Below are 25,165 nucleotides of genomic sequence, written 5' to 3' on the forward strand. Positions count from 1 at the left end.
AGATAAATACATATACATCATATTTAAATAAATGTCATTGTTTAAAACTTCATTGTTTTATAGACATTGCAGATAGCAATAGAAAAGCATTCAGAATTAGAGAATTAACATAATTTGATTTATCGTTGCAATGTACAATGGGCAACATTCAGAACGAAGATAGATACACACTTTCAGTCTAAAGAAGGGTCCAGACCCGAAAGGTCACCTAACCTTTCTCTCCAGAGATGTTGCCTGACCCGCTGAGTTACTCCAGCACTGAGTCTATCTTTGATATAAACCAGCATCTGCAGTTCTTTGTTTCTACATTCAGAACAGCTTTCCTGATGGTAAAAATGTCAAAAAATAACTATTTCCTACACAAGTGGAAATTTAATTTCTGCTTCATCAGTGCAAATATTTGTAATTAGAATACAGTGTTTTCATCAGACTCAACAGTCAAAGATTGGTACTGCAGCAGATTTGTTTCACTAAATTGTGGCTGGACAGGGTTCTGCTTCTCAAACAGTGACACTACAGTGCCTACTGTTATATTTGGATCCAAAAATGTCACGAGTGGCAAATTAATATTCATTTCCTCATAAATGCGATTTTGCACCGTCATACTTAGCATGGAATCAAGGCCAAAGTTGGACATGTAAGTTTCTTTTGTGAACTTTGTAGGATCAACATTGCTGACTTCACTCAACAATGCAATGATATACTGTTCAGGGATCATTAGTGAATTAGTGGATAAAACTTGCTTTGGCCTAATTTGTGCTTTACTGATTTCATTTGCCACAAGTGAACCAACTCGTGCTCTGATTGCAGGATTCTGAGAAAGAACATTATTGTATAAAGTGGAGAAATTAAATTTACAGATAGCTTGCTGTGGATTGTTTAGTTCAAGGGTTTGTTCAAGACATTTTTTAATTTCTGAAATTTCCAAAGTCATTATTCCATTTGATTCCAAAAATCTTTGGATGCTAACCTTGTTGAGTAATAGTCCAAGGTTGAGTGCACCCCAGTTTATAGACTGTCCTGCTAGTCCGTGATTTCTCCTGTAATGCACAAAGAAATCAAGAAAAGAGTTTGCTGCAGAGTAGTTTGCTTGGGCAGAATTCCCAATGAATGATGCAATTGATGAGTAGCATACAAAATAGTCCAATTGGAAGGATTTTGTTGTATTGTGAAGGTTCAGAACTCCTGCAATTTTGGGACCGAAAACTTTATCAAACAAGGACCTATTTAGATTTTGAAGAAGGGTATCATGTAATACAACAGCACTGTGAAACACCCCTTTAATTGGAATCTTTGGGAAGGAGTGACAAAACTGATTGATTGCCAACTTGACATTTGACTGTTTTGAGATGTCACAGGGAACACTGAGCACAGTTGTCCCAAACTGGTTCCAAAGATTTTTAAATTCTTCCTTCTTCTCGGTACATGGAAAGCTTCTTGATAGAATAATGACAACTCCTCCACCATGTTCAGCAATAAAATTTACTGTCTGCCAGCCAAGCCCTGAAAGTCCCCCAGTAACTATATAAGCAGCATCTCCACTAAATAGCTGTTTTTGACTGTTGTACACTGGTATCTCTGAAATCTTACCATTTAATGCATTTGTATTCAGATCCACAACTGAGACAGCTTCACAAGTGAGGTAGGACTCTTTCCTACATTCATCCACATCAGACATCAGTGAGTGAAAGTTAATCCTTGGAAAATCATGCTGCTTGCTCTTTAAGCGCAATGATTTCATCCACTTGTAAACATTGTCTGCCGAATTTTTAAGATACCACTTTTTAAGTATGCTGGCTACCTGCAAAAAGTGAATTTGAACATTATCCTTTTCGTAACCAAGCATGTTCTGAGAATTTACAAATACTTGGCTGTTATCAATGAGAACAATAACATGCTTAGCAGAACAGTTGTTAACAATCTTCTTGATTAGGCCTGTTTTAATGGGTGGCAGGAAAAGCAATGCATCAGAACGAAGAAAAGCTTGTGAAAAGTCATCAAGCTCTGTTTGAACCTGTACTTTCCAGCCCACTGAAGTAGCTGCTAGGGACAGCACTTTTCTGAAGCAAGATTCTGGTGCTGAGGAAAGAATTGCCAAATATTTGCGATGTTTAACTCGAGGCAAAATGTTACAGAGTATTTCCCAGGCAAGTGTAAAGTATGAAACACAGGGTGTTTGCTTCAGGAGTGGAAGTTGGCAGCTTTGGAAACATACGGATGCAGGGAGGCTGACAGTCGAATGTGCAGCAACGGGATAGCATACAACAACATGATCTCCTACTTTACAGGTCTTTACATCATTGCTAACTGATGTGATTGTACCACTGAAGTCCACAGCAATCAGCTCATGTCCTTGAGTGTTGGTTGTGTTCCAATACAGTGTCTGTCCAAAGTTCATAGCAGAGATACTGACTGGAAAGAAATCTGAAGAATGAATGCACATTGTATCAATTTTAACATGCACAGTTTGATTTGTAGGTTCATTCAATCTTCTTTCTTGTGGCTTTGCGTGGAAATCTACAACTTTGTAGGGATTCATTGTCTGGAAAATAATGTCTCCACAACCAGAATAAGGTGCCGTGTTGTGAATACTGTTGGAACTTATATTGGCTGCTCGGCTGACCCGTGAAATATGGATCTTTCCGAATTGAATCATTACCTCAGGGTAATTATGAGGCAGGCTGATTGTGTGAGCTAATGCTGCAATATCTGTCTCACTGGTAGAGCCAATGTCAATCAGCTGAAGAGAAACCTCTTGAAGTTCTACTTGACAAGATCTGGTCATTCCCCACAAGGCAAAACCTGCAGTGATTTGATCCACTGCTTTTTCTGATGTCCTAAAGGTGACTATTCTGACTGACTTTGAGCATTTTTTCCATTGAACCAGTTGCAGGATTTGCCGATAAACCTCACAGCAGCTGCTGATGTGATTCACCACTACTTCGCTGTTATGGCCAGTTAAGTTTTTCATTCCCCATAAGAACAGCACTTCATCAAAGTAGTTCAAATCTGTCACATTGTGCTGTCGTAGAATCTGTGCAACTTCTCTATCCATCAAGGTGGATGGATCCTGATAAGGAATATACGAGGACTGCCTATGCAAGTGCCTTTGCAGAACTTTGGCAACTCCACAGTTATCTGCAAATACCAATGATTTAGGTGCAGAAGGACTATCTACACCTTTGGCAAGATTATCAATTTCCTCCCAAGTATTTTCAAAGGAGAAATTATTGAATTCTGTAGAATTATCTTGACCAAGATACGTAATTCTGACATTTTTTAACTCCGCAATGACTATGCCCTTTGTATCTGTAAATGCCCCAGAGACCTCAAAATATTCTGCAGTTTTTTTACAAGTCCTTATGTATATCATCATTTCCTGTTGCATTGGTTGACATACTACCAAACTCCCGATGGAAGTTGGGAACCCTGGTCTCAGGTTTGACATTTGCATTGCCAGAACAGCACACATTTGCATGTAGTAATCTAAAATAACTGGATGAATGCAGTATTCATGCATCTGCATTACAAGTTCATCTGGTACATTGACATGTGTTATAGCTTCCTCTAGTTCATGTGAATAGAACACTTCTCTGAGGTTTCTGAAGACTGAAGCATACTGGAAGCCTAAAGATGCGATTTCTGCGTAGATATCTTCTGCCTTTACCCTTTTATTGGCTCTTTGGAAAACATGTTCAAGGGAAATAATATTTTCTTCCACAATGCATTCCATATTTTGACAAACCTCTCCTTTTGCATAAGAAACAGTTGAAGCCATAACAGTAAATTTGGCTGTTTTATCTTTACTGTTAATTTGTACCTTTAGCTCAGTTGAGTTAGGTTGCACAATACAAGGATTCAAGAAAGTAATATTGATTTGGCAGAACCTGAGAGGTACCTTTGGTTTAATGCTTGCCAACGCAGATGCTAATGCAAGTTCAACATACATAGAGCCAGGTAATATAGGTACTTCATTGTTTTTGTGCTCCAGCAGGTATGGGGCAGTTGTTAGTGTTAGGTTGTAATTGTACTCCTTGCCATCTTTGTTTGAACTGCTAAGAAGGGGATGCGCTACAGATGATGCATTCTCATTACCGTGCCTAAAATCTTCAAAATTGATGCTCAGCTGAGTGCGGTCAAACTTATAACACGGATATAATGTTGGAACACCCTTGTGTTCTTTGAAGATGTTTTGCCAATTAGGATTGTAACCCATTTCAAAAACGCCTGAGACAACTGAAAGCATAGTTTCATAATCTCTTTCTGGCTGCATTGCAGGGAAAACCAGAGTCTCATTTCCTGCAATTTCTTTAATGTACCTTTGTAAGGCCCTTCTTGGTCCAATTTCAATAAACACTGCACTTTTTACATCTGCAACCGCAGTTCTAACAGCTTGTTCAAAAACAACAGGATTTTCAATATTTCTAGACCAATACTTCCCTGTCACGCAATCATTTCCTGAAACCAATTGTCCAGTAACAGTGGAAATTACTTTAATTTTTGTTTCATGTTTCAGTAATTTACCAATCCTCTCTTCCACTTCGTTTAGGATTGGTTCCATCAAGTGACTATGATATGCTGCAGGCACATCCAAAATGTGAAGGAATACATTTTTATCTCCAAATGAACTGTATAAATCTGTGTGCAATTTGTCAATAGCATTTTCATCACCTGAAACTGTACATGATGAAGGACTATTGAATGCAGCAATGCAGAGTTTCCCTGAATATGAATTGAGTTCGTCTGACACTTTTGACACAGGTAAATTACTAACGACCAGCATTTTCCCTCCTGTTACTGTTGATTGCAATGCACTTCTGTGGTAAAGCACCTTGACAGCATCTTCTAGTGAAAGTATCCCAGCACAATATACAGCAGCAACTTCCCCAACTGAATGGCCAATGATGATGTCAGGTTGAATTCCCCAGAACTTCAAAATATTCACTACTGCTACCTGAATGGCAAAAAGCAGTGGCTGTGCTATGTCTGGTTTTGTGAGGTTATCGCAGTCATTTTCAATTAAATTTATTAAGTTGATGTCTGTGTATTGTTGGAGTATTTTTTCTATCTCCTCAATCTGTGTTCTGAACCTTGGTTCTATTTGTAAAAGTTGCTTGCACATTCCTTGATATAAAACACCATTGCCACAAAACACAAATATCACGTTTACATCTGTCTTGGTCTGAGCCACTTCAGTATCTTCAGCTGATCTAAGCTGCTGTTGGAGATGCTCAAGGGAAGAAGCTTTAAATGCTTTCCTGTATCTGTAATTCTTGTGGCTTCTTCTACAAGTAGATGTATATGCCAGATTCTGAAGAATTAGGTCTTTACTTTCCCTTATTTGGTTGCTTGTGTCCTTTATCATCATTCTAATTGAATTCTGGGACGCAGCAGAAAGCACAAATATTTCTAGTGGTTTTTGTACAGAGTTAGGAACAGAATCTCGTTTGAACTGCCTTATGACCACATGAGCATTTGTCCCTCCAAATCCAAATGAATTGATTCCTGCCATCTTCTCTTTCTCCCCGTTTTCTTCCCAGTTCTTCACAGCAGTTGGAATATGTAGATTCAAAGCTTTTGTATTGATGCTTGAATTCTCCTCAGAGTAGTGGAGGGATGATACAATTTTACCATGATGCATCATGAGGAGAACTTTAATTAATCCTGCAGCTCCCGCAGCTGACTCCGTGTGGCCAATGTTTCCTTTGACTGAACCCATTGTAAGTGGAGGAAAATCTGAATGCCTAGATTGTGCAATAATATTTGATATGCTGGCTGCTTCAGTCGGATCACCAGCTGGTGTTCCAGTTCCATGGGCCTCCATGTACTGAATCTGTGATGGGTCAACATTTCTGGGATAAATACTTCTCAATAACTCTTCTTGCTGCTTCTGGGAAGGTCTGGTGATGGGTGTGACTGCTCTTCCATCTTGATTGATTGCACTACGGACTATTACACCCCAAATATGGTCATGATCTTTCTGAGCCTGTGGATAGGATTAATGAATATATCAATGGTAAAGGAATAGTTTTAAAATAGATCCTAAAATTTAAGTGAAATTTCTTGATGCAAAAAAAAGTGTGATAAATATGCTTCACCTTTGCTAGTGGTTTGAGCAGCAAAACCCCACAACCTTCTCCTCTTCCGTACCCATCGGCTTTGATGGAAAATGGCTTGCTCATTCCATCTGGAGATATCATTTTTGCCTTGCTCAGAGCCACATTGATTCTTGGTTCAATGATGCAGCTCACTCCCCCGCAAACTGCCATTTCACAATCACCTGAGAGACAAAAGGCAACTTTGAACAAAGTCTGTGAGTACCAAATTATGGTTAAATAAAACTTCAGGCCAAATCATTAGGTGTTTTTAAGGCAGCAATTAACAGATTATTGATTAGTGAGGGTGTCACGAGTTATGGGGAGAAGGCAGGAGAAGGGTTGAGAGGGAAAGACAGATTGAATTGTGGAGTAGATTCAATGGGACCTCAAGAGCAACAGAGTTGTCTTCCATCACAGTACGTAAACTCACAACCTGGCATGTTGTTCAATCTGTCATCACGTTAATGCTAGGTTATTAAGTGTAGTTAATTAACAGCGTGGAACAGCAAGCAGGAAATAATACCACCTAAAAGTGAGGTGCCAGTTCACTGAAGCAATTTCATAATACTCCATTCATACTACACAGCAGAATCAGCTTTCTTCAGATGGAACTAACTAACCCCATAACCAGCAGACCAGATCAAATTAAAAGTGGTGGACAATGAAGCAAAGAAGAGAGGAAGAGACTCTATTAACATCCTCAGCCTTAATGATGATACACAGGTGAAAATGGTCCGCACATAATGGACCTGTCATTTTTACCTCAGTCTTGGTTTCTCCTCTACCATAGTTGGTAGTGATCTCAACCATCTATGTTTAATCTCCTATAACTCTGCTCTCACCTTATGTGCTCTCACCCACAGCATAGGATTCTCCACGTTCTTGTTCTGTACCACCACAGCTTCCATAGCCCACAACATTCAATAGGATTCCTCCCTGGCATCTCTTCCCCAACTGTCCCCTTTCAGCGTAACAAAGGTTCTATGTCCTCCACAACTTGATTCACTCTTACATCTCCACCAATATCCACTTCCCTTCTCATGGCAGCTTCTTATGCAGGTGATGCTAAATGGCCTTTTACCATTTCTCATCTCATTGTCCAGACATTCCTTCTTAGTAAAGCAGCAATTGAGTTGTAGCCTTTCTAGTTTAGTATACTGCACTTTGTGCGCATAATAAGATATCTTCTGCAAAATATAAAACAAACTTGGCATTGACATAGTGTTAGGTAAACTGTTGGGACTGAAGGCAGATAAATCCCCAGGACCTGATGGTGTGCATCCCAGAGTACTCAAGGAGGAGGCCCTAGAAATTGTGGATGCATTGGTGATCATTTTCCAATGTTCTCTCGACTCTGGATCAGTTCCTGTGGACTGGAGGGTAGCCAATGTAACTCCACTTTTTAAGAAAGGAGGGAGAGAGAAAACCGGGAATTATAGACCAGTTATCCATATATCAGCAGTGGGGAAGATGCTTGATTTGATTATTAAAGATGTTATAGCAGCGCATTTGGAAAGCTGTGACAGGATCGGTCAAAGTCAGCATGGATTTATGAAGGGGAAATCATGCCTGACTAATCTTTTGCAATTTTTTGAGGATGTAAGAAGCAGAATGGATAAGGGAAAGCCAGTGGATGTGGTGCATCTGGACTTTCAAAAAGCCTTTGACAAGGTCTCACACAAGAGATTAGTGTGCAAAAATGGTATTGGGGGTAGGGATTGACATGGATAGAGAACTGGTTGGTAGACAGGAAGCAAAGAGTAGGAATTAACAGGTCCTTTTCAGAATGGCAGGCAGTGACTAGTGGGATGCCGCAAGGCTCGGTGCTGGGACCCCAGTTATTTACTGTAATGGCAACTTCAGTCTTTTCCAATAAAGTCCTTTCCGATTGCCATTACTTCACAGGGAGTGGGAGTGAACTTGACGCAAACCAACAGAGAGATTTCCCATTCGTATTTTCAGTTTAATTAGTCATTTATTGAAGTAGTTGTACAAAACAACAAGATGAACATACCAGGCTGTACTTATTTCGCATTCAAGTCATAGCTGGTTCTGTTCTCCCTGTCTGACCACAGCTCTTGTCATGGGTCTGTTGCAGGTCTGTTGAGAACTGTATCTCACCAAACCCCCAGTGTTTGACCCCCTCGCCCCCAATTAAATGTCACAATTAAATGTAACATCTCCAAGTTTGCGCATGACACAAAGCTGGGTGGCAGTTGAGCTGTGATGAGGATGCTATGAGGATGCATGGTGACTTGGATAGGTTGGGTGACTGGACAGATGCAGTATAATGTGGATAAATGTGAGGTCATCTACTTTGGTGGCAAGAACAAGAAGGCAGATTATTATCTGAATGCCGTCAGATTAGGAAAAAGTGAGGTGCAATGAGACCTTGGTGTCCTTGTACATCAGTCGCTGAAAGTAAGCATGCAGGTACAGCAGGCAGTGAAGAAAGCAAATGACATGTTGGCCTTCATAACAAGAGGATTTGAGTATTGGAGCAAGGAGGTCCTTCTGCAGTTGTACAGGGTCCTGGTGAGATCGCACCTGGAGTATTGTATGCAGTTTTGGTCTCTTAATTTGAGGAAGGACATTTTTGCCATTGAGGGAGTGCAGCATAGGTTCACCAGGTTAATTCCTGGGATGGCGGGACTGACATATGATGAAAGAATGGGTTGACTGGTCTTGTATTCACTGGAAATTAGAAGGATGAGAGGGGATCTTACAGAAACATATAAAATTCTTAAAGGATTGGACAAGCTAGATGCAGGAAAAATGTTCCCGATGTTGGGGGAGTCCAGAACCAGGGGTCACAGTTTAAGAATAAGGGGTAGGCCATGTGGTCTGAAATGAGGAAAAAGTTCCACCCAGAGAGTTGTGCATCTGTGGAATTCTCTGCCACAGAAGGCAATGGAGGCCAATTCACTGGATGTTTTCAAGAGAGTTAGATTTAGCTCTTAGGGCTAAAGGTATCAAGAGATTTGGGGAGAAAGCAGGTGATTTTGGATGATCAGCCAGGATCATATTGAATCCTGGTGCTGTCTCAAAGGGCTGAATGGCCTCCTCCTGCACTCTCTGTTTCTAGGCATGGTAGACATTCAAACTTTTCCCAGGGTGAACTAGAGAGCATAGCCTAAAGGTCAGAAAGGAAATGTTTAAAAGAGATATGAGGGGCACGTGGTTTATGTAGAGTGTAGGAGTGCTGGTGGAAGCAGATACAATAGTAGTGTGTAAGGGGGCTTTTAGATATACATTTGGATATGCAGGAAATGGAAAAGATATGGATCACATGCAGGCCGAGGAGATTAGTTCGGCATCATGTTTGGCACAGACATTAAGCGTCAATGACCTGTTCCTGTGCTGTCCTGTTTATTGTTCTCTCAACTCAGATTGCTTGACCAATTTGTAGAGAAAAAAATTCTGTTCAGACCACAAGCAAGATCCTGAGCTTTCAGTTGTCTAACTCTTTAATTTTCTATCCCACTCACACTTTAACTTTTCTGATTTTGATCTCTCACACTGCTCCAAATAAGCGCAATGTACACTTGAAATACAACCCTTCATTTTCTGACTAAAAATATGTTCTTCAGGGTGTAGCAGTGAATTCAACAATTTCATGCAACCAGTCTTTCTACTGTGAATCATTGCCTGACAGGTTTCAGTAAAATGGAACTGAAACTGAAGTTTCAGTAAAATTGAGTTTCTGTTTCATTTTACTGGAAATCCAAGGGACTTTTTTTACAGTCACAGATCATTAAGCAGAAATTATAACTCTGTTTCTCTCTCTCAGATATTGCCTGACCTCTTCCTGGAGAATCAAGCACTGGGGAATCCTTTTCACATTTGCCTGCACAAATTCATCCCACTCTACATTTGCCACATGGCAAACCTTGCTTCTAATAAATGGGTCCACCACAGATCCAATCTCATCCAGGCCCACAAATAAAGATCCACGATGACACATTGTTAAAAAGTGGAGAACTTTCCATATATCCGGAAACAGAACTCAATGGGAACATTCACTACATTCTCCAATGTGCCAATTTAACCATCGGACCTCTGAGGAACCCAGCACAAAGTTTATGATCCACTGGGCAGTGGTGTGCCTTGCCCATGTCTGAGGGAAATTATCTTAATGAGGCATTTCAAAGGAGTGAAGAGCTATCGTCAACACTGTTTCTGCAAATCCACCAAATCTATTAGTCAGATAAGAACACCAACATCAGTGTAATCTACCAGCCAACATCCCCAGCAGTGAGGCTCCAAGTCCAATTAGCCAGCTCCAATGGATGGGCACATCCTCTCCGATAATCTTCACATGACCAGCCATATCAAACCAATAGCCAAGAAAACACAATGCTTCTACTCCTGTAGAAAGTTTAGGAAGTTTGGCATGTCTCCAACAACTCTCACCAACTTCTACAGATGCGTCATAGAAAGCATTTTATCGGGACGCATCACAGCATGGTTTGGGTATCACAAAATGCTGGAGTAACTCAGCGGGTCAGGCAGCATCTCTGGAGAGAAGGAATGGGTGACGTTTCGGGTTGAGATTCTTCTTCAGACTGATAGACCCCAAACGGTCTCGACCCGAAACGTCACCCATTCCTTCTCTCCAACTTTTTGTGATACCTTCAATTTATACATCATCTACAGTTATTTTCCTACACAACATGGTTTGGGAATAAACTTCATCTAAGACCACAAGAAATTGCAGAGAATTGTGGACACAACCCAGATCGTCAAACAAACCAAAATCCCTTCCACTGACTCTATCTACACTTCACACTGCCTCGGCAAGGCCATCAGCATAATCAAGGCCATCGGGCAAGAGGTACCGAAGTGTGAAAACACATATCTCCAGATTAAGTGAGTTACTTCCCAGCAGTTACCAGATAATTGAACCATCCTATCACCAACTAGGGAGCGGTCCTGACCTACCATCTACCTCGAAGACAGACACAAAATGCTGGACTAACAGCGGGTCAGGCAGCATTTCTGGAGAAAAGGAATAGGTGACGTTTCGGGTCAAAACCCTTCTTCAGACTGAGTCTTATATTGTATAATTTATGTTCCTTTTCTCCAGATGCTGCCTGACCCGCTGAGTTACTCCAGCATTTTGTGCCTATCTGGTGTAAAGCAGCATCTGCAGTTCCTTCCTTCCATCTACCTCATTGGAGCCCCTTTAATCGGACTTTACCATCCACTAAACGTTATTCCCTTTATCCTGTATCTGTATATTGTGGACGGTTTGATTGTAATCATGGTCTTTCCGCTGACTGGATAGCGTGCAACTAAAAAGCTTTTCATTGCATCTCGGCCTAGGTGACAATAAACTAAACTAACTAAGTGATTTACATGCCTAACACTAGACTGTTGAAGCAGGCCTGTTCTACCGTGGACTTGTTTTCTAATTGTATTTTGCACTAATGTCGTGGCCTTGTTTTTGCACATTCGTTTTCTTTTCACTGTGTTGTATAATTTATGTTTTGTGTGTTGTCTCAGTCTATGTGCCGATGATGCTATCACAAGCAAGATCTTCATCGTACCTATACTTCATTGTACGCGGGCATTTGAAAATAAACTTGGCTTGATTTAGATTTATTCAAAGGAAAGCAATGTGCTCTCATGGCGACATGGCCAACATTCATCATACAATCACCTCCAAAACAATTGAGCACATCACTTATCTTATTTACTACTTACAGAACTTCGCAGTGTAACATTGGCTGAAAAACAATTTGCTTTAAATTAAAGTTACTGGTTTTGCAGTACTTGGGGTTTATGTGAAGATCCTCATAACTACAGATAAATGTACTTATGTTTTGACAGTGATCCTGTAGAAATTGCTGACGAAGTCCTCCTTGCTGATCAGCACATTGGCCCTGCGCTTTGAAACACAGTCAGAAATGGGCTGGAGGTCAGGTGCTCTTACATCCCTCCTCCTGCTCTGCCACTGGGGTTACCACTGCATGTGCACAAACAGCCCAAACTGGGAAACCAAATGCCTTTCAATTTTATGCCACAGATGGCAGATGTATTTGAATGAGGTCATTAACTATGATTGAAAGAAGTAGTGGTAACTGGTTTGTTTCCTTAGCATATTTATTTTTAAATATTTTAAGTTTTTACGGCAATTTAAAAATAAATTCTACTCTCGCTGATTATTTTAATGTATTTCACCTATTATTAAATAGCTCTGACTACCAAATGGGTTTTAAATTATGTCAAGGAGCTTTTACAGATCTCTGCCTCTCTTGACTGCCTCACCACCTCACTGGACTATCAGGGCAGCAGCCTCCAGATGAGCTTAGGTCAAGCATAGGAAGAATCGGCAGATGTTGGCTTATACCAAAGACAGACACAAAATGCTGGAATAAGCGGGACAGGCAACATCTCTGGAGAAAAGGAATGGGTGACGTTTCACGTCAAGACCCTTCTTCAGACCCCTGTCTCGACCCTAAACGTCACCCATTCCTTCTCTCCAGAGATGCGGCCTGTTCGGCTGAGTTACTCCAGCATTTCGTATCTAAGCTTAGGTGCAAATAAGCAAACATGGAAAATTTCAGGAAATGCTGCTCTTTACGATCATTGCAATCAATCTCCACAGTTTATTTACACTAACATTAATAGATTTACTGTTTTTGGTTTTTCTTGTCTATAATATGTGCAAAACAAAAGGTTAGTGTATCTTTGAAATGTGAATTAACAATACTGAAAATCAGGGCATGTACAAAATATTTATAATTTCTCAAAGCAAATTTCCATTCTGGTATATTTTAATGTTTATTTCCTACTTCCAAAGATCACTATATACGGACCCCCATTATCTCTCGAAAGTACGGGTTCATGAACTTTAACTAAAGTAGGATAGTGTTAATGTACGGGGATCGCTGGGCGGCACGGACTTGGTGGGCCGAAAAGGCCTGTTTCCGGCTGTATATATATGATGATGATATGATGATAAGTGACTTACGAGACCATGTTGATCAATACATTATCTGGGTTCGAAGTCCCACGCATGTAAACATTTATTTTTTACCCAATACTTCCTTAGTCACAATAGTTTAGATTCTTGAAAATACATAATCACGAAGTATTTGGAAGCAAAAATCAAGTTAAATGTGAAAGAGGCTGCCAACTTTGTTTCACCCATTTGCACTATCGCACAGAATTTATTTTTTTGACGGGTGGACATCATATGAAATTCAGTTTGTTGTAAAAAGAGCTGATACATGCTTTTCATTTAATTTGTGAATAATAAGTAACAGTGTTTATTGTTAATAAAAAATATTTCCTGTACCTTGCTTGATGGCCAGAGCAGCATAATGTAAAGCCACAAGCGATGAAGAACATGCTGTATCAATAGCCAATGATGGTCCAGTAAGGTTGAAAGCGAAAGAAATCCTGTTTGCTGCTATACTCATTGCTGACCCTGTCCCATTGTAATGGGTGATTTTGTTGGCAACATTATTTAAAATCCCTTCGTAATCACGATTCATGAGTCCTAAAATGCAAAGGCGAGGATAAAGTGTCATATAGTGATACATTACATTTGTATAGGTTAAACAATGTATTACATTGTGTAGAAATTAGACCATTCATTTGGCATTACTATCCAAGCTACTCCAAACACTTCCTCGTGATCAGTCTCTCAAAATCCTACTCCCCTTCCAGTCCTATTTCCATTTGCATTTACCTCAGGAAAATTCACAATAATTTATAATTGAAATTTCAGTTTCCCATCTGCCATTATTTACTCTCAAACATATGCAGTTTATGAAATGGATTTGGGGTTCAAAATGTGAGTGCAGTTCACTGTTTGAACAGGCAAATCACACAGCAATTTCCTGTAAATGCATTTGTGCAGTTAGATTTGTAAATCATGATGGTCTCCAAAAGCCACATAAAACAAATTCCATGATATATAATAACTAAGTCTCCCAGAAGAGGTTAGGCCCTATACTCATCTTTGTAGATGACCATTTAATGCAATAATAATTCTTAATATTTGCCAAATTATCTTCCATATAAGAATATTTTGTGGAAGTGATCAATTGGAGTGATGAGGGCAGGACCGTGGACATGGCCTGAATGGACTTTAGCAAGGCCTTTGACAAGACCCCCCCACCCCCACCCCGAGTTCATTCGTAAGTCTTCGGTCATTCTGTTACTTACTGAATCAAACGGCAGATTAGATTTTGTTTCTGACCTCATTTGGTAGTTTAATGATTTACTCAATTATTATTTTTTAAATATTTTTTATTTATGTGGAACAATTACTGCGGCTCAGTGACACAGCGGTAGAGTTGCTGTCTTACAGCGCCAATCACCCGGGTTCGATCCTGCCTACGGGTGCTGTCTGTACATTCTTCCCCTGACCTGCGCAGGTTTTCTCCGAGAGTTCCGGTTTCCTCCCATATTCCAGATGTACAGGTTTGTAGGCTAATTGGCTTGGTAACAATTATAAATTGTCCCTAGTATGTAGGATAGTGTTGGAGTGTGAGGATCACTGGTCAGCCGAAGGGCCTGTTTCTACATTGTACCTCTAAACTGAACCAAAAACAAAATTATAATGAGCATGGCATGGATCAAGTATAATCCAGCCTATTAAAAATAAATTCTTCTGTTAGGCCAATCCAAATCATTGTAAGCAAACATAATCACAATCTTAGAGATGGATCAAGAATAAAATCACCTCTGTAGGAGGTTTGAACAGTAAGTTTATGAATGCCACAAAAGTTGGTGGTGATATAGATAGCAAGGAAAATGATCTAAGGCCACAGCTGGACGGAGAACAGATGGAAAATTGGACAGAGCTTGGCAGATGGAATTTAATCGTGATAAGTGCAAGGTGATGCATTGTTAAAAAATCAGATAGAGTTAGAACAGTAGAATGTTGATGAATTTGGGGGATCTTGGTCTTGAAACAGGAACCACTGGTGGTGAAGAAGGCCACCACATGCTTGGCTTTAGACATTGGGGCAGAGAATATAAAAATTGGTACGATATGTTGCAACTTTATAAACCAGCTGTTGGAGTATATTTGAGTTCTGGTTGTCACATTTTAGGGAGGAGGTGGTTGCACTCAAGAAAGTGCAGAGAAGATTCACTGGGATGTTGTCTGGATGGGAGGACATTAGTAATGGGAAGAGATTGGGTTAGGCTGGCTTCTTTTCCCTTTCGCAAAGACGGTTGAGGAGATAGAGCTGAAAGAGACATAAAAGATTTTGAAGTGGATAAAGTCATAGAGTTATGTAACATGAAAACAGGCCTTTCGACCCAACATCATTGGCAATAATGATGTCTATCTGAGCTGGTCCCATTTACCTACATTTGGCCCGTATCCCTCTAAACCATTTCTATCCATGTAGCTGTCTAAATGTATTTTAAACATTGTAATTGTACCTGCTCCTACAGCTTCCTCGGGCAGCTTGCTTCATAAATGAACCACTCTCTGTGAAAATGTTGCCCCTCACGTTCCTCTAAATCTTTAATCTTGCATCTTAAATCTATGCCCTCTAGTTTTACACTCCTCTACCCTGGGAAAAAGACTGTGGGCATCATCTTTTCTAAGTCTCATGTGATTTTATATACCTCTATATGTCACACCTCAAACTTCTTTGCTCGAGGGAAAAAAGTCACAGCCTACCCAGCCTCTCCTTATAACTAAAGCCCTCCAGTCCTCATAAGATTCTCGTAAATCTTTTCAGCACCCTTTCCAGCTCAATGCCTTCCTATAGCTGAGTGACCAGAACTGCACATAATGGGATCTCACCAACAACTTGTACTATTATAACATGATGCTCCAACTCTTGTACTCAATGCCCTGACCAATTAAGGCATATACAAAATGCCTTCTTTTCACCCTTTCTAAACATGTTGGCACTTTCAGGGAACTCAGTACCTGAACCTCTTGGTTTCTCTGTTCTACATGTTCTAGGCCCATGCCATTTACTGTGTAAATCCAGCCCTGGTTTACTTCACCAACATGCAACACCTCCCACTTGTCTGAGTTAAATTCCATTTACCATTTCTTAACCTATTTCCTCAATTATTCTAGATCCTGTTATAATCTTAGATAACCTTTTCACTGTCCACTACATCATCAGTTTTGTTGTCATCTGCAAATTTACCATGTTAACATTGTCATTCAAACCGTTAATAAAGGTGACAAACAACAGTGGCGTCTGCATCAATGCTTGCAGCATACCATTGGTCACAGGCCTCCATTCCGCATAACAACTCTTCACTACCATCTTCTGGCTCCTTCCACTAAGCCAATTTTTAATCCAATTGAAGACACAACGTGCTGGAGTTGAGAAAGGCCCCAACCCCAAATGTCTCCTATCCATATTCTCCAGAGATGCTGCCTGACCCACTGAGGTACTCCAACACTTTGTGTCATTTTTTGTAACCAGCATCTGCAGTTCCTTGTGTATCCTTTTGAATCCAATTGGCTAGCTCACGCTGGATCCCAGGAGATCTAATCTTCCAAACTAGTCAACATGTGGGACCTTGTCAAAGACCTTGTTAAATGCCCGTGCAGACAATGTTTACCACCCTGTCTTCACCAATTCTCTTTGTTAACTCTACAAAAAAACTTGATCAAATTTCCAGGCACAAAGCCAAGCTGAATATCCTTTATCAATCCTTGCTTTTTCATATGCTGGTAGGTACTGTTTCTCAGAATTCTGGTGTCAGATTAGGAAAAGGTGAGGTGCAACGAGACCCGGATGTCCTTGTACATCAGTCACTGAAAGTAAGCATGCAGGTACAGCAGGCAGAGAAAAAAGTAAATGGCATGTTGGCCTTCATAGCGAGAGGATTTGAGTATAGGAGCAAGGAGGTCCTACTGTAGTTGTACAGGCCACTGGTGAGACCTCACCTGGAGAATTGTGTGCAGTTTTGGTCTCCTAATTTGAGGAAGGACATTCTTGCTATTGAGGGGGTGCAGCGTAGGTTCACCAGGTTAATTCCCGGGATGGCGGGACTGACATATGATGAAAGAATGGATTGACTGGGCTTATATTCACTGGAATTTAGAAGGATGAGAGGGGATCTTATACAAACATATAAAATTCTTATGGGAATGGACAAGCTAGATTCTGGAAAATGTTCCCGGTGGGGAGTCCAGAACCAGAGATCACAGTTTAAGAATAAGGGGTAGGCCATTTAGGACTGAGATGAGGAAAAAACATTCCCAGAGAGTTGTGAATCTGTGAAATTCACTGCCACAGAGGCAGTAGAGCCAATTCACTGGATGTATTCAAGACAGAGTCAGTTATAGCTCTTAGGGCTAACGGAATCAAGGGATATGGGGAGAAGGCAGAAACGGGGTACTGGTTTTGGATGATCAGCCATGATCATATTGAATGGTGGTGCTGGCTTGAAGGGCCAAATGGCCTCCTCCTGCACCTATTTTCTATGTTTCTACATTTTCTATGTTTCTAAAACATGGTCATAGAGCCGGGGGGCAGCAAGAGTCATAGAGGGAGAGCAGTGAGAGAGGTTCTCACAAAACTCATGTAAGAGAGAGGAAGGAAACTTCTTCAAAGTAGGCATAGCTTGCGGAGATTTTACAGTGGAGCATTCAGGCCCTGTAGGTTTATTTTCCTTAATATGCCCAATGACCATCAGCACCTCCTATTTTGTAATGGGAATATGTCCTAACATATCATGTATTTCCTACTTTTCAGCTTTCAGGACCTACTTCACAGTAAATACACATGGGAAATATTCATTTAACACCTCACCTATCTCCAATAACTCCACTGTGATCCTTTAAAGGAACCTATTTGCTGCCTAGTTAGCCTTTTGATCTTAATATATTTGTAGAAGCTATCCTGTGTCCTGTTTTTTACTCCACTCATTTGCTCTTAAGTGTACTTGTATATCTTTTATACTTCATGTGAGATTTACATGATCTTTGCTGCCTACTATATCTGATACACATCTCCTACATTTTCTGGACCAGTGCCTCAATGCCTCTCATCACCCAGGGTTCCCTACTCCTGCCAGAATTGGTTTTAACTCTGACAGGAACATGCTGTCCTTGAACTTTCCGTATTTCACTTTTAAAAGCATCCCACTTGCAGATGTCCCTTTATCTGCAAATCTGCAAACAGCCTCTTGCAATCAACAAGATCCTGTTGAATACTTTGAAAATTTGCCTTGGGGAATTTAGGATTTTAATTTTGTGAACTCATCCATAGATAGGGTGGTCACAATCTTCTTCCCGTGGAAGGATTATCAAAAATAAAACGGCGTAGACTTAAGGTGAAAGGTAGAAGTTTTAGAATTGAACTGAGGCAATACAGAAGATGGTCAATTAAAGGAACTTGATGCCAGAGAAGGTGGTGGAACCAGGTACAATTATTACCACTTAAGAAGCATTTAGACAAACACAAATAGACAAGGCATAGAATACAGACCTAATGTGGGTAAATGGGATTACAGTAGATGGGTATAAAGGTTGGCAAAGACATGGTGGACCAAATGGACTGTTTCTGTGCCAGATAACACCAAGACTCTTTGATTCCATGACTTCCATGAAAGAAATCTAGGATTCCTTGCCCAAAAGGCAATGGTTGCAAAGTGAATCTGCTCAGTCAAAGGTGGGTGAATATTCCTTTCTATAAGAACATGAAACAAGTTTTAGGGTCCAAGTAACCAGGTCTGACATGCATGTTTTAGCAATATGTACTCACCAATGAAAACACCCGTTTTACTCCCACTGATTTCTTCCTTAGGAATCCCTGCATTTTCAAACATTTTGTATGTGCACTCCAACAGACATTTATGCTGTGGGTCCATACTATTGGCTTCGATTTGATTTATGCCAAAGAGGTTGTGATCAAATTCATTAAACCTGTTAATTTAAAAAAACTAGTTTGTGTTAACAGCCAGCGAGTGCTCCAGTGTGATCACATATTCATAGACTGTGATTTCATCTGAAGAACCTTGGAAATAAAAGTCATTACAGTCACTTCATAAGTAAATTCCCAGAGTACTTCTGGTGAAATATTGGATTGAAAGTTTGGATCATCTGGAAAACTTTCATAGAATTTTAGCAAAAATGTAAACTGCATTTTACCTCAGGAAGAGCAATGAAAAACAATTAAAGATAGCCTGCATAATTTTAAGCAGAATGCACAATTGGATGTATTTGACTTAATGTTCATTTATGATAGGGATAAAACAAAGTTAAATTTGTGACTAGTACAGTTATATCATTAACTTTGCCAATTTAACTTGTTTGTACCGACTGAGTTGGTTACTTTCACACCGAGCCCTGACCAGCTAACTTCCATCTCTGACATATGGTTGAAATCTTTGCCCTCTAAATAGCATCGCGATGATGATCTGCATATTTACTTCAGAGTTCAAATAGATCTTAAGATTAAAAAGTACAATGCTCTTTAGTGATTAATAATTATTGATATTTGTCATGTTGTTAAATGTTTTACAGGTCATTACCCTTCGATTAAACTTGCTCGTTTTGTGATCATTTTCCCTGCTTTGTTGCCATCGGTATTATACCAGAATGTCGTATCAAACCGATTTGGTGGAATGTCAACCACACAGTTCCTTCCCTGAAGAAGAACTTTCCAGAAATTATCAATGCCTTCTCCTGGAAAAAAGAAAATCATTTGGATATTAATCATGTGGATATTAATGTTAGGACATATTCCCATTACAAAATAGGAGGTGCTGATGGGCATATTGAGGAGAATAAACCTACAGGGCCTGAATGCTCCACTGTAAAATCTCTGCAAGCAATGCCTACCTTGAAGAAGTGTCCTTCCTCTCTCTCTCTGAAAGTTTTGTGATACCCTCTCTCACTGCTCTTTACTCTCGTATTTCAGTTATTTGTCTGTGAGGAGGTAAAGTTTCATGGACCAGGACAGTCTCCTGTGTAGTGTCAATATTCTGCATCTATGCAATAAGAATTAGCAGCAGTTTCTGATGCTTAAATGTGTCAGTTTCTCTGATGTCTGGAGGGAATTGCCAACAGTTCTGAGTGGAGACACTTGAGACTGTAGATGGAGCGATCTTGAGCAAAACACAAAGTGCTGGAGTAACTCAGCATCTGTGGAGGGAATGAACAGATGATGTCTTAGCTGGGACCCATCATAAGACTGGATGTGATAGGGGGGAGAAAGCTGAAAGAGAGTGGTGGGAACAGGACAAAGCCTGGTTAGTGAGAAGTGGGAAAAGATGTGGGAGGTTAATAGTGAAAGCTTGTGATCAAATTAATTAAAGCTGTTAATTTCTTTTTAACAGTAAAATTTGTGTTAACAGCAGGCAAGTATTTTCTGAGGTGCTTGTGTGTTCGTGTACTGTAACCTTCTCTGAAGAACCCTGGAAATAAAGGTCACAGTTCACTTGATAGAGTTATAGTGTCAGAGCATGAAAACAGGCCCTTCGGCCCAACTTGCCCATACTAACCAACACATCCCATCTGCACTAGTCACATCTACCTGCGTTTGGTCCATATCCCTCTAAACCTGTCCTATCCATGTACCTATCTAATTGTTTCTTAAATGTTGCAATAGTGCCTCCCTCGATTACATCCTTCTATACACCCACTACCCTTTGTGTGAAAAAGCTACCGCTCAAAAGCCTATTAAACCATTTCCCATTCACCTTAAACCTGTCCTCTGGTTCTCGATTCCCCTGCTCTGGGCAATAGACTCTGTGCATTTACCCTATCTATTCCTCTCATAATTTTATACACCTCAAAAAGATCACCCCTCATTACAGTACAGGAACTCACGGTAAAAGAGCCATTAGGGGGTAGTGATCATAATATGATAAGTTTTAATCTACAATTTGAGAGAGAGAAGGGAAAATCTGAAGTGTCAGCACTACAGTTGAGCAAAGGGGACTATGGAGGCATGAGGGAGGAGCTGGCCAGAGTTGACTGGAAAGAGACCCTAGCAGGGAAGACGGTGGAAAAACAATGGCAGGTATTTCTGGGAATAATACAGAAGGTGCAGGATCAGTTCATTCAAAAAAGGAACAAAGATTCTAAGGGGAGTAAGAGGCGACCGTGGCTGACAAGGGAAGTCAAGGACAGTATAAAAATAAAAGAGAAGTATAACATAGCAAAGATGAGCGGGAAGCCAGAGGATTGGAACTCTTTTAAAGAGCATCAGAAGATAACTAAAAAGGCAATAGGGGGAAAAAAGATGAGGTACGAAGGTAAGCTAGCCAAGAATATAAAGGATAGTAAAAGCTTCTTTAGGTACGTGATGCAAAAAAAAATAGTGAGGACAAATGTGGGTCCCTTGAAGACAGAAGCAGGTGAATTTATTATGGGGACAAGGAAATGGCAGACGAGTTGAACAGGTACTTTGGTTTTTCTTCACTAAGGAAGACACAAACAATCTCCCAGATGTTCTAGTGGCCAGAGATCCTAGGGTGATGGAGGAACTGAAGGAAATTCACATTAGGCAGGAAATGGTGTTGGGTAGACTGATGGGACTGAAGATTGATAAATCCCCAGGGCCTGATGGTCTGCATCCCAGGGTAATTAAGAAAGTGGTTCTAGAAATCGTAGACGCATTGGTGATCATTGTTCAATGTTCTATAGATTCTGGATCAGTTCATGTGGATTGGAGGGTAGCTAATCTTATCGCACTTTTTAAGAAAGGAGGGAGAGAGAAAACAGGAAATTATAGACCAGTTAGCCTGACATCGGTGGTTAGGAAGATGCTGGAGTCAATTATAAAAGAAAAAATTGCGGAACATTTGGAAAACAGTAACAGGATCATTCCAAATCAGCATGGATTTACGAAGGGGAAATCATGCTTGACTAATCTTCTGGAATGTTTTGAGGATGTAACTAGGAAAATGGACAAAGAAGAGCCAGTGGATGAAGTATACCTGGACTTTCAGAAAGCCTTCGATAAGGTCCCACATAGGAGATTAGTGGGCAGAATTAGAGCACATGGTATTGGGGGTAGGGTACTGACATGGTTAGAAAATTGGTTGGCAGGCAGGAAACAAAGTGTAGGGATAAATGGGTCCCTTTCAGAATGGCAGGCAATGGGGTACCGCAAGGCTCGGTGCTGGGACCGCAGCTATTTACAATATACATTAATGACTTAGATGAAGGGATTAAAAGTAACATTAGCAAATTTACAGATGATACAAAGCTGGGTGGTAGTGTGAAGTGTGAGGCGGATGCTATGAGGATACAGGGTGACTTGGACAGATTGCGTGAGTGGGCAGATGCATGGCAGATGCAGTTTAATGTGGATAAATGTGGGGTTATCCAGTTTGGTGATGAGAATAGGAAGGCAGAGTATTATCTGAATGGTGTCAAGTTAGAAAAAGGGGAAGTACAACAAGATCTGGGTGTTCTCGTTCATCAGTCACTGAAAGGAAGCATGCAGGTACAGCAGGCAGTGAAGAAAGCCAATGGAATGTTGGCCTTCATAACAAGAGGAGTTGAGTATTGGAGCAAAGAGGTCCTTCTGCAGTTGTACAGGGCCCAAGTGAGACCACACCTGGGGTATTATGTGGAGTTATGGTCTCCAAATTTGAGGAAGGAAATTCTTACTATTGAGGGAGTGCAGCCTAGGTTCACAAGGTTAATTCCCAGAATGGCGGGACTGTTGTATGTTGAAAGGCTGGAGCGACTGGGCTTGTATTCTCTATAATTTAGAAGGATAAGAGGGGATCTTATTGAAACATAAGATTATTAAGGGATTGGACACGCTAGAGGCAGGAAACATGTTCCCAATGTTGGGGGAGTCCCGAACCAGGGGCCACAGTTTAAGAATAAGGGGTAGGCCATTTAGAACGGAGATGAGGAAAAACGTTTTCACTCAGAGAGTTGTGAAGCTGTGGAATTCTCTGCCTCAGAAGGCAGTGGAGGCCAATTCTCTGGATGCTTTCAAGAGAGAGTTAGATAGAGCACTTAAAGATAACGGAGTCAAGGCTTATGGGGAGAAGGCAGGAACGGGGTACTGATTGTGGATGATCAGCCATGATCACAGTGAATGGCGGTGCTGGCTCGAAGGGCCGAATGGCCTACACCTGCACCTATTGTCAATTGTCTATTGAAACATCGCCTATCCTTTTCCTCCAGAGATGCTGCCTGTCCCGCTGAGTTATTCTAGCACGTTTCGGGTCACAAAAATGTTAGGGCCCGAAACATCACCCATGTTCTTTCTCCAGAGGTGCTGCCTGACCTGCTGAGTTACTCCAGCACTTTGTGCCTATCTTTGGTATAAACCAGCATCTGCAGTTCTCTTTCTACATTTTGAATTGTGGTATTTGTTGCCAGCAACTGCAACCAGACACACCCAGTACTTGATATGCCTGAGTGTCTTGCTGCTGATGGTAGGTTCTGCCTCAATAACTCTGAGAAATAGCAAGGCATCGTTGACCTTTTTTCAGAACTCAAAGGGCCATTGATCTTAGAGATGCAGCCTGACCTTGCAGCACCCTGTTATTATTTCAGATTTCCAATATCCACAGTTGGTAGGATTTTCATGAGGATAATCATGTTTTTACAAAGAACATCTGAGTACTTGCTGCCAGAAGGTATCAAAAGCCACCTGATAAGGTTAATCATCAATGTTTCCTTAACTTCCCTCCTGCTTCACAAATATTGATATATCCATGAATCTAAAATATTTTAATACATCGGCATTTTTGGATCCAGTATGACCAGCTGGAAATTAGTGCGCATTTTCTATTTTCCATGATAAGACGACAGCTGAATGAACCAACTACTCTTTGCTGCAAATGTGCTTCTTTATTCCTCTCTTTCTGGTATATCCTCAATTGGAGGGACTTTAACTCAAAATGAGACTCTCTTCTTTTCACTCACCAAAGAATTATCAAGCTGAGATAAATCTATTTCCCCTACCATCTGGAGATTGTAAATGGGTGGCCTAATACCTTTACCTCTGTGCCATGGCTCATGAGATGGGTTCTAAAGGCCTAGCGCATAATGTTACCCTGAAACACAGTGGGATCAGGTAGGCCGCTGCTGTTTTGGCATTAATTCTCCAGCTAATGTGCCCATCTAAACACATTCTGAAAATACTGAGAAAAAGTATTTTTTCTCTGGAAATGGATTTGCAAGTGATTTTTTTTTAATTCCCTGGAATCTCCAATAAAACCTAAAGAAAGACCCATCCATCAAGGAGAAGACACTAATTATTTACATTCTATAAAACCAGCTTTGGTCAGCTATAACATTTTCTGTGTTCTACCCATGAAAGTCGACGCCCAACATATCATATCATATATATACAGCCGGAAACAGGCCTTTTCGGCCCACCAAGTCCGTGCCGCCCAGCGATCCCCGCACATTAACACTATCCTACACCCACTACGGACAATTTTTACATTTTACCCAGCCAATTAACCTACATACTTACATATATAATAGTGTATAAAGTGAAAACTATCTAATGCTTTGATTTTAACTGGCCATGCTTTAATTGTATTATACACAGGCATAAAGAATCACCAGTGTTCTTAAAGAGATGAAAAATGGGCAGGGGATACCGCAGACTGACCAAACTAAGGGGACAGAGAATTGGCTGTGCCCATTATAAGTACGCCACTGATCTTCGAGAACTTTTTCAATTTGCTGAGTGCTGGAAAAATCAGCCTTAATTTGTCAATCATATTCAGTAATGTTGATGAAAGTTTAGTTTTCCTTCAATATTTTCCTTACCTCCAGGAAAGTTACACCCTATTCCGATAATAGCTATATCTTCACCGTTTCTTTCCATTTTCCACCTTTTGAACCTATTGCTCAAATGAGAATAAAACAAAATTATCATTTTTTGAGATATTTGCTTTTCAGATTCCATGAGCACTCTTGTTTTTGTGGAATCATATTATGCAGCCGAAAGACTACATAATCTTTCTTTGAATTACTGGTTAAGAGTAAGAATTGTAGAAACAAACCGATACAGGGTGTTCTGCTACAATGCGGACATGACTGTTTCCGTGCTATTTCCTGTTTCCACTCTGAATCTAAGCTCCTTATCGTAATCAGACACTATCGTCTGTAAGAACTCAGATAACATAAC

General features: G+C 40.5%; 1 protein-coding gene across 1 annotated transcript; it reads right to left on the reverse strand.

Annotated features, from left to right (window-relative positions):
• Positions 1 to 406: 406 nt before the first annotated feature.
• LOC144609139 (phthioceranic/hydroxyphthioceranic acid synthase-like) lies at positions 407 to 24,862 on the reverse strand. The gene is made up of 6 exons (XM_078427550.1): positions 24,805 to 24,862; positions 19,578 to 19,731; positions 18,809 to 18,969; positions 13,402 to 13,605; positions 6,099 to 6,280; positions 407 to 5,986 (listed from the first exon to the last, which is right to left on the reverse strand). The coding sequence occupies exons 1-6, from the start codon at positions 24,860 to 24,862 to the stop codon at positions 407 to 409; spliced, it is 6,339 nt and encodes a 2,112-aa protein (XP_078283676.1).
• Between the last annotated feature and the right edge of the window lie 303 nt (positions 24,863 to 25,165).

Source organism: Rhinoraja longicauda, chromosome 2, assembly GCF_053455715.1.
Source record: "Rhinoraja longicauda isolate Sanriku21f chromosome 2, sRhiLon1.1, whole genome shotgun sequence".
NCBI classification, from domain to species: domain Eukaryota; kingdom Metazoa; phylum Chordata; class Chondrichthyes; order Rajiformes; family Arhynchobatidae; genus Rhinoraja; species Rhinoraja longicauda.

Excerpts from the sequence above, each read along its gene's own strand:
- LOC144609139 (XM_078427550.1), bottom strand. The coding sequence starts at position 24,862 with ATGGAAAGAAACGGTGAAGATATAGCTATTATCGGAATAGGGTGTAAC. Across the intron at positions 18,970-19,577 it reads CGAGCAAGTTTAATCGAAGG|GTTTAATGAATTTGATCACA; the intron begins GTAATGACCTGT and ends TTAAATTAACAG. Across the intron at positions 6,281-13,401 it reads TGCTCTGGCCATCAAGCAAG|GTGATTGTGAAATGGCAGTT; the intron begins GTACAGGAAATA and ends TTTGTCTCTCAG.